The 15,353-nt window shown below is 48.0% G+C and overlaps 1 protein-coding gene across 1 annotated transcript in view; it reads right to left on the bottom strand.

The window, feature by feature from the left end:
* PRKDC (protein kinase, DNA-activated, catalytic subunit) overlaps nucleotides 1-15,353 on the bottom strand; it is a 3,158,350-nt gene that overhangs the window by 2,034,403 nt on the left and 1,108,594 nt on the right. Inside the window, exon 45 of the mRNA XM_078687323.1 lies at nucleotides 8,428-8,497. Coding sequence (XP_078543449.1) covers nucleotides 8,428-8,497 — 70 coding nt within the window. The remainder of the gene's footprint in view (nucleotides 1-8,427; nucleotides 8,498-15,353) is intronic.

The raw sequence follows: 15,353 nt of genomic DNA, 5'->3' as shown, positions 1-15,353 counted from the left end.
GGTTCCAGTGGAGTGCAGTATCCCTGAAGTAGATTGGGGGACTGGCACTGGGGACCATATTCCTAGTGGTGGGAGGGACACTCTATGAATGAATGAATGAATGAAATATGATTTATTCACGCGCTACTATGCCCAATGGGCGTCAAGGCGCCTAACTCAAAAAGATTAGCTGCGGGCAGACAGAGACACGAGCTCACTGATATGCTTTGGAAAAACACCAAGTTTTCAGAGCTTTCTTGAAAAGATCCAGAGAGGGCTGTAGTTTAATCTCCAAGGGAAGAGTATTCCAGAGCTGAGGCGCCAGAATAGAAAAGGCCTTATTCCCCCATCTTACCGTCTTAGCGCGTGGGACTACCAGTTGGTTAAGCTCTAACGAGCGAAGACATCTGGTTGGCACATACCTAGAGAGCAAAGAACCCAAAGCATCAGTCGGGCCTGCCCTCAAGGCGCTATAAGTAAGACAGAGAAGTTTAAAAGAGACTCTGAAAGGGATGGGCAGCCAGTGAAGACTCTTCCTTGCCGAGGTCGCGGAGGACATCCATGGCAGGGCCAAAACGAAACGCGCCGCGGCATTTTGCACAACCTGCAGGCGTTGAAGAAAGCCCCTGTTGGCCCCGGCATAGAGTGAATTACAGTAATCCAGCCTTGAGCCAACAAGGGCGATCACAACCTGTTTTCGTGCCTGTGGGGAGAGATAGTACGCGATTCTTTTTAGAATCCTGATGACGCCCCAACAGGTGGCCACTGTCCTATTCACCTGCAGCTCCATGGAGAGCCGGGTGTCAAAAATGACGCCTAGGTTCCTAGCAGATTGTGTGGGTGTGGGGCAGATGCCTAAGGATGAAGGCCACCACTCACCTGACCACATTTCCTGGTCTTTGCCGAAGACCAGGACCTCCGTTTTGTCACCGTTCAGCTTTAATGAGTTGAAAATCATCCAGTCTGCAACCAGTTGCATACAGGACTTAAAGTTGGACGCGGTGACATTCACGGAGTGAGTCAGGGACACCATAATCTGCGTGTCGTCGGCGTACGACACGACCCCCATCCCCTACTGACTCTAAATGAGAGGAACAGGGAGAGGAGTTCCCCCATGGTAAAAACATTGGTGTGTGAGTGTGAAGACCAGCCAGAAGAGTGTGGGTTGTGTGACAGAGACAGTATTACACTGTTTTGCCAATCTCAGGAGAGTGGTGTGGGGTACTTGTGTGAGGCACTGGAGAGTGAGGCAAAGAATAGCTTGGTTAACAACTGTGGGGGGCTGTGTGATTCATTTGTTGAAGAGTATATTTTAAGTCCCTGATTTCCAGAGCTATGCCAACACCTGGGGGAGTGTGAGTTCTCTGATCCCAGAGAGCTTGCGCTGGAGGCAGACCTCTTGGTGGATTCCAGAGAGTCTGAGGAGGCATTGGGGGCACTCCCAAAAGGAGACATCTGTGCCACTCCCAAAAGGAGTGGCACAGATGTCTTCCAGACCTGTGAGGTGGAAGAGGATCAATGTAGCCCAGTTAGGTCCCAGTGTAGTGGGAGGGGTGTAGGGGCTCATGTCCGGTCTCGTGGAGAAGGAGTGAGTGTGGGACGGTGTGTCTCACGGTGGCCGAAACCCAGTCTCATGGTCTGGAGGGTTCCTTAAGGAACACCAGGTTGGGGACCTAGACTGTACTTGCAGGCCATTTGAGGAGAATCTCCTAGTGTCAGGAGAACCTGGAGCCTCTGTAAACAGAGCTCCGGTGGTTGTGGTGTCTGGCGGTGCCGCTCCATTTGGGAGGGTACAGAAGTCCAGACTGAGGAGTGAGAGGGGGAAGGAGTCCCCAGTGAGAGAACCAGTGGGTCAGGGGCCAGCCAGAAGGACTGAGTCTCCCAGGAGTGACCATGGTGACACCACTTTTGTCCTGGGGGATCTTTGCGCACTGTCAGGTGGACAGGGCTCCGGAGATCTGCGCCAGGCAGACTGTCACAGGACACATGAGTCATGTGTCACCCTCGGGGGGTACTGTGTGAGTCCTGGCGTGCCAGGCAAGTGCACAACCGCAGGTATTGGTCCCTGGGTTGGGAGACCAGGTTCAGGATCTGCCTGACCTGAAAGGAAGGACATCTGTAACCAGTGTCCTGACCAGTTTGGCTTCCAGGATTACCCCTCCAGTAGGGAGGGTGCAGCGCTCTGGAAGGGGGTACAGAAGGAGGGAGTCCTCGCCTCTGACCCCGGTGCAACCCAATGGTTTAGACCCTAGGTTGGGAGACCAGTTGCTGGAGAGAGGTCCTGAACTGGTGGGAGATATCGCATCGCTCGCGGAGCGTATCCCCGACAGTGCGAGGAAATCCCCGCCGCTACGAAGGCAGAGATCGTCGCAGCGCCTGTTGCCGCTGCCGGAGACGTAGCATCCTTCGTTTGCGGGAAGATCACCATCGCTGCGAGCATCGTCGCAGAGCCTGTCATCGCTGGGTGAGTTTGCCACACTGCCTGCTTGCGGCTCGCATCACGTCGCCGCGAACATCGTCGCAGAGCCATCGCATTGAGGAGCTGCGAGAGGAAGATCGCCACTGGATCACGCATCGTCGCTCAGGAGATCGTCGCAGCCCCTACAGATCATCGCATCGTGCCTTTGAGAGACCAAACTTCCTACCGAACCTACGCACCGGAATCCATACAAGTCATCGCCTTCCTCTCCATAAAGACCGGATTCGTCGCAACATGCCTGCTGCTGCAGCAGGACTGTCGTCAACGCCTCCCCATGGTCTCAGGAGCAACGCATCTCTTGTTTTCCACCGCACCAGCTTCTGCTTTGGAACTTTGTCGCACTTAAAGGTACTAGTGGCTAAACATGACGCAACTGTGAACTTTTCACGCAACTGTGGATTATTTTTATCGGAATTTTAAGAACTCTTTGCCAACCATCTTCTTTAACTGTGTATGTTGGATTTTTGTCGTTTTGGTCTTGTGTAGTTTAGATTAAATACCTTTATTTTTCTAAACTGTTGTGGAGTCAGTTTGTGGTGTTTTCACTGTGTTACTGTGAGTGTTGGTACAAATACTTTACACATTGCTTTTGGATCAGCCTGACTGCTTGTGCCAAGCTACCAAGGGGTGAGCAGAGGTTATCTAAAGAGTGTTTCCTCCTTACCCTGACTAGAAGCAAGGGTCCCTATTTGGACAGTGGTACCTACCTCTGCCAACTAGAGACCCCCAGTTCTAACATATACACACGCACGCACACACGCACGCACAGACGCACACACAGACGCACACACAGACAGACACACAAATATACCCAGTGGCCCGACATTTCAAGCAGCATCACAACAACAATCTCAACTGTCTGACATACTTTGTAATTCTAACTGTGCCCAAACTAAGGTGGGAAGGCAATTGAGAAGTATTGCTCAGACAGTTGGAGACACAGAACATACTGAACCTTGATACCAAATCTCCTAATGGTTTGAATGTCAGTGAGGATCTTCATAACATTCTATAACAATAGACAGTGACTTTTATGGATGGGTAGTTTCAATGTATACCTTGAAAATGCTGGCAGCTATCAAACACTTTTGTGCACACTTTTGCACAGTTTTTCACAAGGGGTAAGGATGGTAGGAGTGGACAGTACATATAACGTTGAGCTGGGGATTCAACATAGATTTGCACAGTTTAGACATCAGATTAAAAGCATGTCTTTTTTTCATTCATCATGGAAACACCTTTTGAGCCTACTTGTTTAGTAATATAAATTCAAGACATAGCAAGGCAAATATAAGGGTAGGCATATTCAAATAAAGCGATCTCAAGTATATGTACTCAGCCCACTAAGGCCAGGCTGGGAACAGCAACCAGCCCTGGCTGACTGCTCCCCGACTGGTCCTGGGAGGGGGGGACGGGGTCAGGTTGTACTTGTAAAAAGCACTGCTCCCATTTAGGGGCCAATATTGCAGCACTGCTCCAAAACCGCCCCTCCTCCACCAAAGGCCAGAAAACAGACCCCCACCACTCCAGGGACATGCCTGGTGAGGGGTGCCCGCTTCAGGCAGACTGGCCCTGCACTAAGGGCTCAATTTTGGGTGCTAAAGTAAAAAACATGTAGCACACACAATGAGAATGGTGATGATATAAGCCACCCTATTAATGATGATTTGTCGGTTATTAGTATATTTTGTATTACTTCTAGAATATATATATATATATATATATATATATATATATATATATATATACACAACAAACGAAGCGCCACAACCCGGTTTCTGGAAAAAAGGCTTTATTTCTATTGGCGCAGGGAACAACATGTATGAGGTAACTAAGCTGTTTCAGCCAGTTGCCCTTCTCAAAGGTCTTACCCCATCAGTGCAGTGTCCCAGGTGTAACTAGTCTCAAGATCACGTCTCACTCCTACTGCAATACATTTCCCATAATTCATCTGGGAAGGTGGCGTAATGTCAATAAAATCAAAGTGATGTTTTACCGCTTTGCCAGTCCCGACATGATGTTGCAGGTAAGTGCGGCAGGTGGGAGAAGACTGGTGCACAAAATAACTCGACCTGCCGTTTCCTTCACAATGTCCATAAGCACTGTGTCCAGAACCTGCCCAGGATAGGCGTCTGCCTTCCTCTGCTCTCTTTCTCGTCTTCAACTGCACAATCGGCGGAAATCCTTAGGCTCGCAGCCAGGCCAGCGGGTTATGTCCGCCATCAAAATTCACACAAAAAAGACTGTCGTCGGGGACCCCCAAACCTGCAGGGTGGTCGTGACTACAACGGGAGACAACACTTCCCGTCAACAATGTCCACAACAAACGAAGCACCACAACCCGGTTTCTGGAAAAAAAAGGCTATATTTCTATTGGCACAGGGAACAGCATGTGTGAGGCACCTGACGCGTTTCAGCCAATTGCCTTTCTCAAAGGTGTTGCACCATCAGTGCAGTGTCCCAGGTGTCACTAGTCTCAAGATCACATGTTCCACTCCTACTGCACTACATTTCCCATAATTCATCTGGGAAGGTGGCGTAATGTCAATAAAATCAAAGTGATGTTTTACCGCCTTGCCAATCCCGACATGATGTTGCAGGTAAGTGCGGCAGGTGGGAGAAGACTGGTGCAGAAAATAACTCGACCTGCTGTTTCCACACTGGCTGAGATAGGTGCAGTGTGTGCCAGCAGCACATACCTGGGCTACAATGACTCAGACCCAGTGATGCCACTGCCACGACTCACCCACAACACGCACCGAGACAGAAGTGCAGAGAGCGGGCGCCCTACCTCGAATTCCACGTATTTGCCACCAGACATGCTGCTCCATGCGCTGCAGGGAGCTGTGCCTGAGCTTCCAGAAGGGCAGGGACAACTAATTTAAGTGATCTGGGAAAGGAAGGTAGAGCGTTGTGAAAAGCGCAGAGTGTGAGAGGAGGTTTCCCGAGGCAAGATTGGTTTTGAGATATGTATATATATATATATATATATATATATGTGTATATATATATGTATATAAAGTACAGTTTGCCTGCAATGGAGGACCCAAGAGCAAGGTGAGTTTTGGCTTCAAATCTTTATTGGGAGCAGCAGCGAAATGGATGCAAATACAGCAACAGCATGTTCAGTCCAGCCTTACGCGTTTCGTGCATATCACTTCCTCAGAGGCACGGACTTCAAATCAAAGGCACAGCAGTTTGTTGGCTTTAACATAGCAATTAAGCCCCCGCCTCAGTGCAAAACACCTCACAACGTAGCAGCCCACCAACGGAGACGCTTAACAACGCCACCGACATTAGGAGCAAGGGGCTTTTGTTGGAAGGTAATGACAGCTACGTCATTACCTCAAAAACCTTAGAAATTCACTGAAAAAATCATAGGTTCCATACATGTTATAGTTAGCTGGACATTTCACTCATACAAAACCATTGAAATTCCCCCGTTATAGTTAGTTCAGCTAACTATAACTCACGCGCCCGCAATGCACTGCTGATGATGTCACATATTACAGCACTCATGACATGATCAGTGACATCACTCATGACATCACTGATGACATCTCAAATGACATCCCTGATGCCCCCCTCCTATGCCTCCCTTAAGGCCCCGGGGACCCCATCCCCCGGGGCCGGCCTTCTATTTAATTTTTTTAAATTTTTTTTGGGAAGGGGGCCGCGTGTCCCCCCTCCCGGGCCACTTCTGGCTATGGGGACCACATCCCCCGGGGCCTGTCCTTGCTCGTTGGGGGTCGTGGAGGGGTCCCCAAGCCCCCCACGGTCACCCCCGGCTACCCGCATCCTGCGGGAGCCGTCATTGCTTTTCTGCATGGGGAGCAGCTATCATGCTGCTCCCCATACAGAAAAGCAATCTGCTTTGATTTTTGAAAGAGAGCAGGTTTCCTGCTCTCTCTTTCAAAAATCAAAGCAGTTTGCTGTGGTAGGGTGGGAGCCGTGAGGCTCCTGCCCTACCATAGCAAACAGCAGTGTCCCGGGGGTGGGCACCACGGGACACTGCAGGAGCCGGCCCTGGGGGGGCAGTCCCCAGGGCCATCGAGGGCTCCAGGAGGGGGGCCGCATGGCCCCCCCTCCCAACATCTACGAAGCCCCGGGGAGTGGTGGTCCCGGACCCCCACTATTTTGCATATTAGTGCCCCGGGGAGGTGGCGGTCCCCGGGGCGTGTGGGGGGGCTTGAGCCCCACGCCCCCACACAGGGATTTTTTTTAACGAAGCCCCGGGGGTGGCGGTCCCCGGGGCTGCGGAGGGGCCGTGAGCCCACCCCGCATTCTTATTAACAAAGCCCTGGGGGGGTGGCGGTCCCCAGGGCTGCGGGGGGCTGTGTGCCCCCCGCTAGCATAATGCGCTGCATTCGCTAAGCGAGACCTAAAAAGGGCCAGTGGGGAGAAAGGGTCAAAGGGACCTCCTTGTGTATTAAAATGAAAATTAAATATAAGAGTATTGGGAGATTCCAGATACTGGACCCTTCCTGAATATCAGGATTCACAAATCATGCAAAAAATAAAGCAATTTGAATACTACAACTGAGCTTGGTCAACAGCCACATTTGGAAGTTGTTCGCATGCGACTGGGTGGTCCTACGGTGGTATGCAGTGCATGGCAGAGCATAGGGCTTGCTGACTCAGAGAATTAGGTGCAGGGGCTGGCCAGAGGTAAGGCCTAAGGTCACCTCCGCTGCACACATCCAAAGACTGGGAGCAGTGGTGTCAGGCCACCTGTGGTGGGTTGAAAGCTATGCTTGACTGGAGACCAAGACCTGCCGCAAAACCCTGTTGCACATGGTCAAAGGCTATGTGATTATGGTGTTGGTCATCAGTGGAGAAGTGAGCGCAAGGAGTGGAGTGTTGGGGGAAGGAAAGGGTAGGGCCTGGCCCACCGGTCAAACCCCTGTGTATGGCTGAAGGTTGGGGGCTGCGGTGCCAGCTGCCTGTGGAGAGTTGGACACAGGCTAGACAGAAGCTAGAGCTTACATCAACCCCCCTGTTGTGCATGGCCAAGGTCCATGTGCTGCAGGTGTGGGCCACACAGGAAGAGTTGGGTGCAGTGCATTGATAGAGGCCAAGACCTGCAAGCACACCCCCATTCCCCACTCCAGCTGCTTATGAACAAAGGCCATTTAATGCATGTATTGTCTCTCCACACGTTAACCCTCCAGTGTTGTGCTAGGTGCAGGGCCTGGCCAGAGGCAGTGATTGACCAGATGATAGGGTGCTGGGGCTGAAGGCCATGCCCTGTGGCCAACCTCAATGCCCAGGCCTTCCACCATGTGCAGTGAAGAACGCCCGCGGCGTGTTGCACTTAAGTTTTTGCCAGAGTCCAAAAGCTGTGCTTGCTAAGCATCGGCATATGTTAGGTTGTAGTGCTTTGCCATCCCCAGGCTTCAAAGGCTGTAGGTTGAGTACAGTAGCAGTTGGCCGCAAGCAAAGGGTAAAGCACTGGGAATTCTAGCTGTCATATATGATCAAAATGCTCCAAACATTCAAGGAAAAAAAACGGATTAAAGTGAAGCTATGGTTAATAAAAAACCTAAGGCACCTAAAAAACCACAGCAATAGTACAGTTATGGGTAAAAATTAAAACATAAAGACTCTGAAATTCGTTCGTTTTGTCTCTGAGCACAATCGAAAACACACACAAAAATAAAACTATAACTCGCACAATTTTCCATTTTGTCTCCAGTGCAGTTTAGCAACAAAATTGTAATTGTAGTGAAGTTATTGCCTAATAATACTCTTTTTTTAATATTAAAAATAACAAATATTCAAGAGATAGTAAAAATGTTAGATTTTTATGTTTTAGTTTTCACAGTTTATTAGCAGCGTTTGAACCGGGTAGAGAGACAGCCATTCGAATGGTATGCAGGTTAATGCAGAAGTTCTAATTTGGGATATCTTAGTGGGTTCCTGTGCCTCCTAAGGACCCCCAAGCCAAGAACAATGCTGCTTAGACATACCTGGATCACTAGATACATCTCTCGCTAGTTTCCTAATAGTAACATACTTTCTTTTCTTCTCTATAGGAACCTGTGAAGACAAAAGTTCAAGTTACAAATAGAGGCAGCAGTTTTGGATTAAATGGTTATAAAACATGTTTTTTTATGTGAAGCTATGGATGAAAGGGAGTGTAAGTTGTATTTTCACTTTTAATTATTAAATACACTATTAAGGACAATTAAGTGAGTCAGAGATTTTTAGCGCAAATTTGAAAGATAAAGTAATAGACAATTCTTTGAAAAGCTTACTCCGCATTACCTGCATGTAGATGTTAATTCTAAGGGCCAGCCTTTACGTCTCCTTAATGGCCCAGATTTGCACTCACCGGACCACATCAATTATTAGACGTACAAAGGGAAAAAGACAAGAATGCCACCTGTCCTTTTAGACACTCATAAAAGCCCAGTTGCCTGTCATAAGCATGAGAAGCATTCCTATAAGGGAATTTATTTGCAGTCTCAAAAGTCTATTATCAACTCTTATGCAGATGATATCACATTCTGATATATTAAACACAGATCCAAAACCACTTAAAAAAGAAATTATACATTTTACAGATTGCTCTGGACAACATACACATTGGGGCCAGAACTGGAGGTTCAGAGAAGGGCATCCTACCAATCCCAGTAGCCGGGCATTCCACATACTTGGATTTCATTACAAGACTGGAGGCTACCATTATGCAATCACCTTTTATTGCTACTCACCCATGCAGCCCTTTAAAGGATATTGCTACATCATAAACATTAGAATGTTCGTGAGACCATAAATATCCAGTGCATGATCTCATCCTTCTCTTTTATTAGCTGCTCCTCAACAAGAGAAGTATATGATCTTTATTAACAATCATTACTATATGTTTCATATCTATTAATGTTTTTATATAGTTAAAATAAGGTTTACTTTTCATTTCTATCGGAAGTGTGGAATACTATATAATTAGGTATTTATACCGTAGAGGAATTCGTAAGCCCATCCAATTTATGGTAGGGTCAAGGACATAAATAAATAAATGAATGAATGAATGTAGATTAACGCCGAGCGCAGATTTGACATGGCTGTATTGAACGAAACTGCGAGGACGCGATCACCAACTATTTTTTAGAGGTGTTGAGTCGTCCGCTGTGCTTTCTTACTGCAGATAAAAATAGAGCACGAAGTTAAAATTACAAAAGTAACCCGGATTTTATCTTACCCGGGTCCCTTTGCAACGAGTCTGTTGCCCGCAAGAACAATTTTCAAATGAGACGACATTCAAATGAGAAGTCTCTTGACGCCGTATTGATTCACATCACAAAGAGCGAACATCAAGAAAGGAGGGAGACCGTCCTTCCTTTATGTTGACGCCCCCTCTACTTTGCAAGCACGTAGCCTAAGTAACAGCTCCTCGCACATGCTGAAACGGCTGCATTGCACGGACGAAAATATCAGAGACACAAAGCAAGTTCTCTTCTCCAATTCCACAGTAATCTAGCCCCATCTAGAGAGAAAATAACAACATATACAGTTAGAACTCCACCGAAAATCTTTCTGGAAAATACCAAAAGTCTGAGCAACTTCTCAGAAACAAACTATGAGTAGAGCCTACAATTAACCTAATAAATACAATAACAAGGACTTAAAGATCCTTACAGTATAACAACAAGTATGGAAACCAGCAAACTACAACCCCAAGCACTCCATGCGCTTATTGGGGGAAAGCAATAAAGGATTTCTAGAAGAAGAACTTAGGTCCTCTCTGTGTGGGAGACAGTGGACGCTGCACTAACTAAGAGGAAAAGGGTAACCCCCTGTAGAGGAGAAATATTTCTCCCTCGCAGATGGTAAGGCCCCTACTACCTCTGAACCCCAGAGAGGGTGAAAAGTTACCAAAAAGAGGAAGCATGTAGAGAAGGCATCTAAACCCGCCTGCAGCACTGGTAGCCCCTGCTCTACAATAGAAAATGGTGCTCTTAGTGGCACAAGAGAAAATGGCCACCTTAACGGGGCAGATAGAAAAGTTGCCCATAGCAGCATGATGGGAAGAAGTGACCTTCTTGGCACAAAAGACTCTAGAAATAGTTTCAACTACTCAGCAGAAAATATCGATTATGATGAGATGGAAATGGAGGGTTTATATTTGACCCACAAGACAAATATGACACCATAGAGAACCTAGACGAGGATTTAGAACAACCCTTAACCTCAACAGAGATCGAAGACCCCTTTTTGGGAGAAAATATCTACTCGTACTACCATCAGACACCCACGTAGCGTGAAATGGTGGCCAATGGACCATATAACCAAGTATTTGACCGCAACGCAACGCCACTTGCCTGAAGCCTTTTCCTGGCCATTTTTGCTGCCCATATTGGATTGTCTGCACACTGGGGGCCCGCGCTGCTGAGAGCGCCGTCATCTGAGGCTGTCCATCTTTGCACCTGGTCCCCCCCGCAGCCGCTCATTACATCTTCTGTGGCCGCCGAGCGGGAGGACTACAGCGCCCATAATTCCCGGCAGGGACAGCCCCGCCCACCTACGCCCTTTCCCGTACCCGGAGGCGCACAAAACACCGGTCCCCCCTTGTAGGAGCGGGAGACCCCAACGCCACTTGCCTGAACCCTTTTCCTGGCCATTTTGCTGCCCATATTGGATTGTCTGCACACTGGGGGCCCGCGCTGCTGAGAGCACCGTCATCCGAGGCTGTCCATCTTTGCACCTGGTCCCCCACGCCGCCGCTCATTACATCTTCTGCGGTCGACGAGCGGGAGGACTACAGCGCCCATAATTCCCGTCAGGGATAGCCCCGCCCACCTATGCCCTTTCCCGCTCCCGGAGGCGCACAAAACACCGGTCCCCCCTTGTAGGAGCGGGAGACCGCAACACAACGCCACTTACCTGAACCCTTTTCCTGGCCATTTTTGCTGCCCATATTGGATTGTCTGCACACTGGGGGCCCGCGCTGCTGAGAGCACCGTCATCTGAGGCTGTCCATCTTTGCACCTGGTCCCCCCCGCCGCCGCTCATTACATCTTCTGCGGCCTCCGAGCGGGGGGACTACAGCGCCCATAATTCCCGGCAGGGACAGCCCCGCCCACCTATGCCCTTTCCCGCACCCGGAGGCGCACAAAACACCGGTCCTTCCTCCGCGTCGTGGGACACGCACGGGCGGCGCCGGGCTAAGCCCGGGCAAAGGGCTGGCCGTCTGTTGCCGTCCGGGGCTGGCCGAGACTGGGCTGGGCCACACCCCCTGTTTGTTTGATTCCCCCATAAAGCCCTGGACTCACTGGACACATTAGTAAGACTTTTCTTTTTATATTATTGTATTTTCCTCTCCCTCCTTAACACAGTTCTTGTAGGGCATACTTGTGCGTGTTTTTTTTTTTACTTCACTAAATCAATTTTGGCTACTCTACCAACAATGGCCAGAAAATCTCTTGTGGGTGGGTCTGTACAGGGAACACTAGATCAATTTATTACGAGGGCGGAGTCTGTTTTAGAGCGCGAAATCGCTCTTACCGAGCGGCGCTTATCCTCTGAACTACAGAAGAAACGTTCCTCCTTGTGCCATATACAGTCAGCTAATACTCCTCCTGATCAGATTTTGGCCTCGAACTGTTTCCCTGATATCGGTATACCCTTACAGCTTCAAGATTTGCCAGACACACCAACACGAAGTAGGCTATCTAATCTAGTGGATATCAGCTCCTGCTCTCAAACTGAGATTTCCTCTGCAGAACAGATAAGTCCAGCAACTATTGATCGTCCTAATAAAGGGGAAACGCAAACACTAACTAACATTTCTGGCGCTGGCCTACTATCTAAAGGTAATGCTGGGAGAAATAGACGCAAGGGTACTCGCACCAAGGCAGTTAAACTAGTAACGAACTTAGCCAACACCAAAGCCCCAGGGGAAAGTAAATGTGAGCAGTGTAAATCATGTACTAAAATATTCTGTTCACAAGATCTAATGAGTGACCTAGAAAAATTTATCAAATCCCTGGTTGTACCTCTTGTTGAGAGGGTTAAAAGGCTGGCGGAGCAACTGGGGTCGCTCCAAGAGGCGAATCTAGCTAATTTAGAACTGCTTAAAACAGTAGCTAATAATAACAAACATTTACCTTTTGATCTAATCCCAGAAGTGGTTAAACCTCATTCTGTGCAAAGTTTCGACCACTTGCCTACCAATAGAAATGTCATCTCTTCTATCCCGCCCGGGACCACTGCTCGGGTTCCAACAAAAAATGTGGTATCTGGTGACAGAGGGTTAAAATGTAATCAAGGTGGTGAACAGATTAAAATTCCAAACCCATCCCACGTAGGGCATAATGCACCAGGACTTGACCAGCATATTGACCTTCCACCGCAGGCAGAACCTTATGTAATTGTACTTACTGGTGTACCGGAGCTGCCAGCAAGGAAATATGAGGCCCATCAGGACCTGAAAAACAAGGTAGTATACTGGCTAAGCAAAAACAGGCCCCTACCACCCGAAATCGATGGTGAGATATTGCTTGTCAGAAGATTAGGGTGGATAGGAAGGAGGCCAAAGGACATTATGGGGGACTGTATCATTGTCAATTTTAGAGACCGAAGGGCAACTAATTACATCAGAGACTGGTTTCCTGATGGTTATGGGGGCGGCATATCCACCAGGGACCTAAGTTACTTTTACCCACGTGCCCTGATAGGGTCAAACCCCAGAGCCCCCTATCAGTCCAGCCGGAGTATGCAAGGCTCCACCTTCAATGTTACCACTCTGAACAGGTTTGCCCCACTTGAGGGAAGGGAGGGAGTAGATTGATGCCCAAGTGGGTCATAGGACTTGGGGGTGGAACACGTTCAATCTGTATCTGGTGCTATTTTACCCGTAAATGAGGAAGCAGGAGTACTCGATCCCTTGCTAAACACAGGGGATTCTTCTTTTAGTAATAACAAAATCCACGTAGGTTATCGGTTCTTGTCCTGGAACCTAGCTGGGCTAAAAGATAAAATGGATCTTCCTGATTGGCTAGATTTGGTAAAACAATATAAAATCTTGTGCTTTCAAGAAACTTGGTCGGTGAAAGAGCTTAACTTACTGGGCTACCAAACTTTTAATACTCCGGCCATTGCTACCCACTGCGGAAGAAATAAAGGGGGCTTATGTACTTACATTGCAACCACCTCAGACATATTAGTTCATAATTTTATATCAGCAGACTGCTACCAGATTTTGGCAGTGAGTTGGCCGGGTCTGTATAGAGGGGCAATTATAAACTTTTACAACAATGCTCACCCCTCTACCTGGGAGGAAATTATTACAAACTTTAGAAACTCACTTTTATTGGTAGAGGGGCCAATACGTTAATTGACTTCACCTTTTTATCTTCCAGACATCAATTACTTGTAGCATCCTGGGAGACACTTAATGTGGCCATGAGTGACCAATACCCTATCTCCTTTCGTTTGAAAATACTGGGCCGGAAAATTACTACTAAAACCTCATATCCTACGCCCATTACTTTAGCTAGCACAAATGGTTACACCGTTAGATTGGCTAAGGTAGATCCTAACTTGTTCGACCAAAAACTAGTCATGAAAATGCACGACCAACTACTTATCTGCCTTTCCACAACTGCGGGAAATTGTCAAGTACTAGACGCATTCGATAAAATCACAAATGAGATTAAAAAAATTTTGTCTAGACAATATAAAATTCAGATAAAGAAACACAAGGGTTGGTTTGACAAAAACTGCACTAGGGCACATCGAAATCTGCCTTACAGGGAGACCCTAGATCTATCGAACGTGTAAGATGCAACAGGAGAGCTTACCGGGTAGCCATCGATAGAAGAAAAAAAGAGTTAAAAGTGGCATTATGGCAAAATCTCCATGACGCATGCCTATTAAACGACTACATAGCATTCTGGAGAGCCGTGAATGCCCCGTTTTTAAAGGACAAAGAAAGGGATTCTATTGATATGGCCATTTCTGGGGACTCCTGGGTTGAGTACTTTACTAACTTATATAATAACCAACCCGCACCCGGGCTAATTATTTCTAGCAACAACCAACCGATGTTACAGCCAGAGCAAGCTGGAGCAGAATTTTTCCCCCTGGAGATTACATTTGAACATGCTGAAGTGGTTAAGGCAATCGAGGACAGCTCTGCAGGGAAAGCTCCGGGACCAGATGGGGTCCCAATTGATTTGTACAAATCTGTGCTACCGCTCTGGTCCCCGCTGATCACTAACGTCTTAAACCATGCAAATGGTATGGGATTTATTGCAACCTGGTCAGAGGCAGTGGTAATACCCATTTTCAAAAAGGGTGATAGAAATAATCCCGCCTGCCATCGCCCTATCTCCCTTCTGGATGCCCTAATGAAGGTGGCGGGAAGGATAATTCTTAATAGGCTCCAGGAATGGGCGGATGAAAGGGAAATCATCACGGACCTGCAATATGGCTTCCGTACTGGGAAGGGCACAATCGAACAAGGATTAAACTTAGCCCTTTTAACTGCAAAATACACTGAGGCTAAGAAGGAAAGCCTGTATATAACATTCGTAGACTTGAGCTCCGCGTTTGATTGTGTGGACCATGTGATGTTGTGGAGCATTTTAAGTGATATGGGCGTGGACCAACGGATTCTGACATTTATAAGGGAGCTGTATAGAGACGCAGGTGCTAGAGTACGCTATGGGGCGGGGGGGTGTGCTTGGATAAATTTAACATCAAAAGAGGTGTGAGGCAAGGGTGCATCCTTGCACCCTTCCTCTTCACACTATATATTAATTCGGTGGGCCTTCACCTTGAGAAGTTTCCGTTCGACTACCCGGCTGTGGGAGGGAAGCCCATTCCTATCCTCCTCTATGCCGAGGATGCTGCTTTAATGTCACGCACATTTGTCGGACTACAAAGGGCA

Source organism: Lissotriton helveticus, chromosome 4_1 (genome assembly GCF_964261635.1).
Source record: "Lissotriton helveticus chromosome 4_1, aLisHel1.1, whole genome shotgun sequence".
NCBI lineage: Eukaryota > Metazoa > Chordata > Amphibia > Caudata > Salamandridae > Lissotriton > Lissotriton helveticus.
This window is presented reverse-complemented; position numbering and strand designations above follow the sequence as displayed.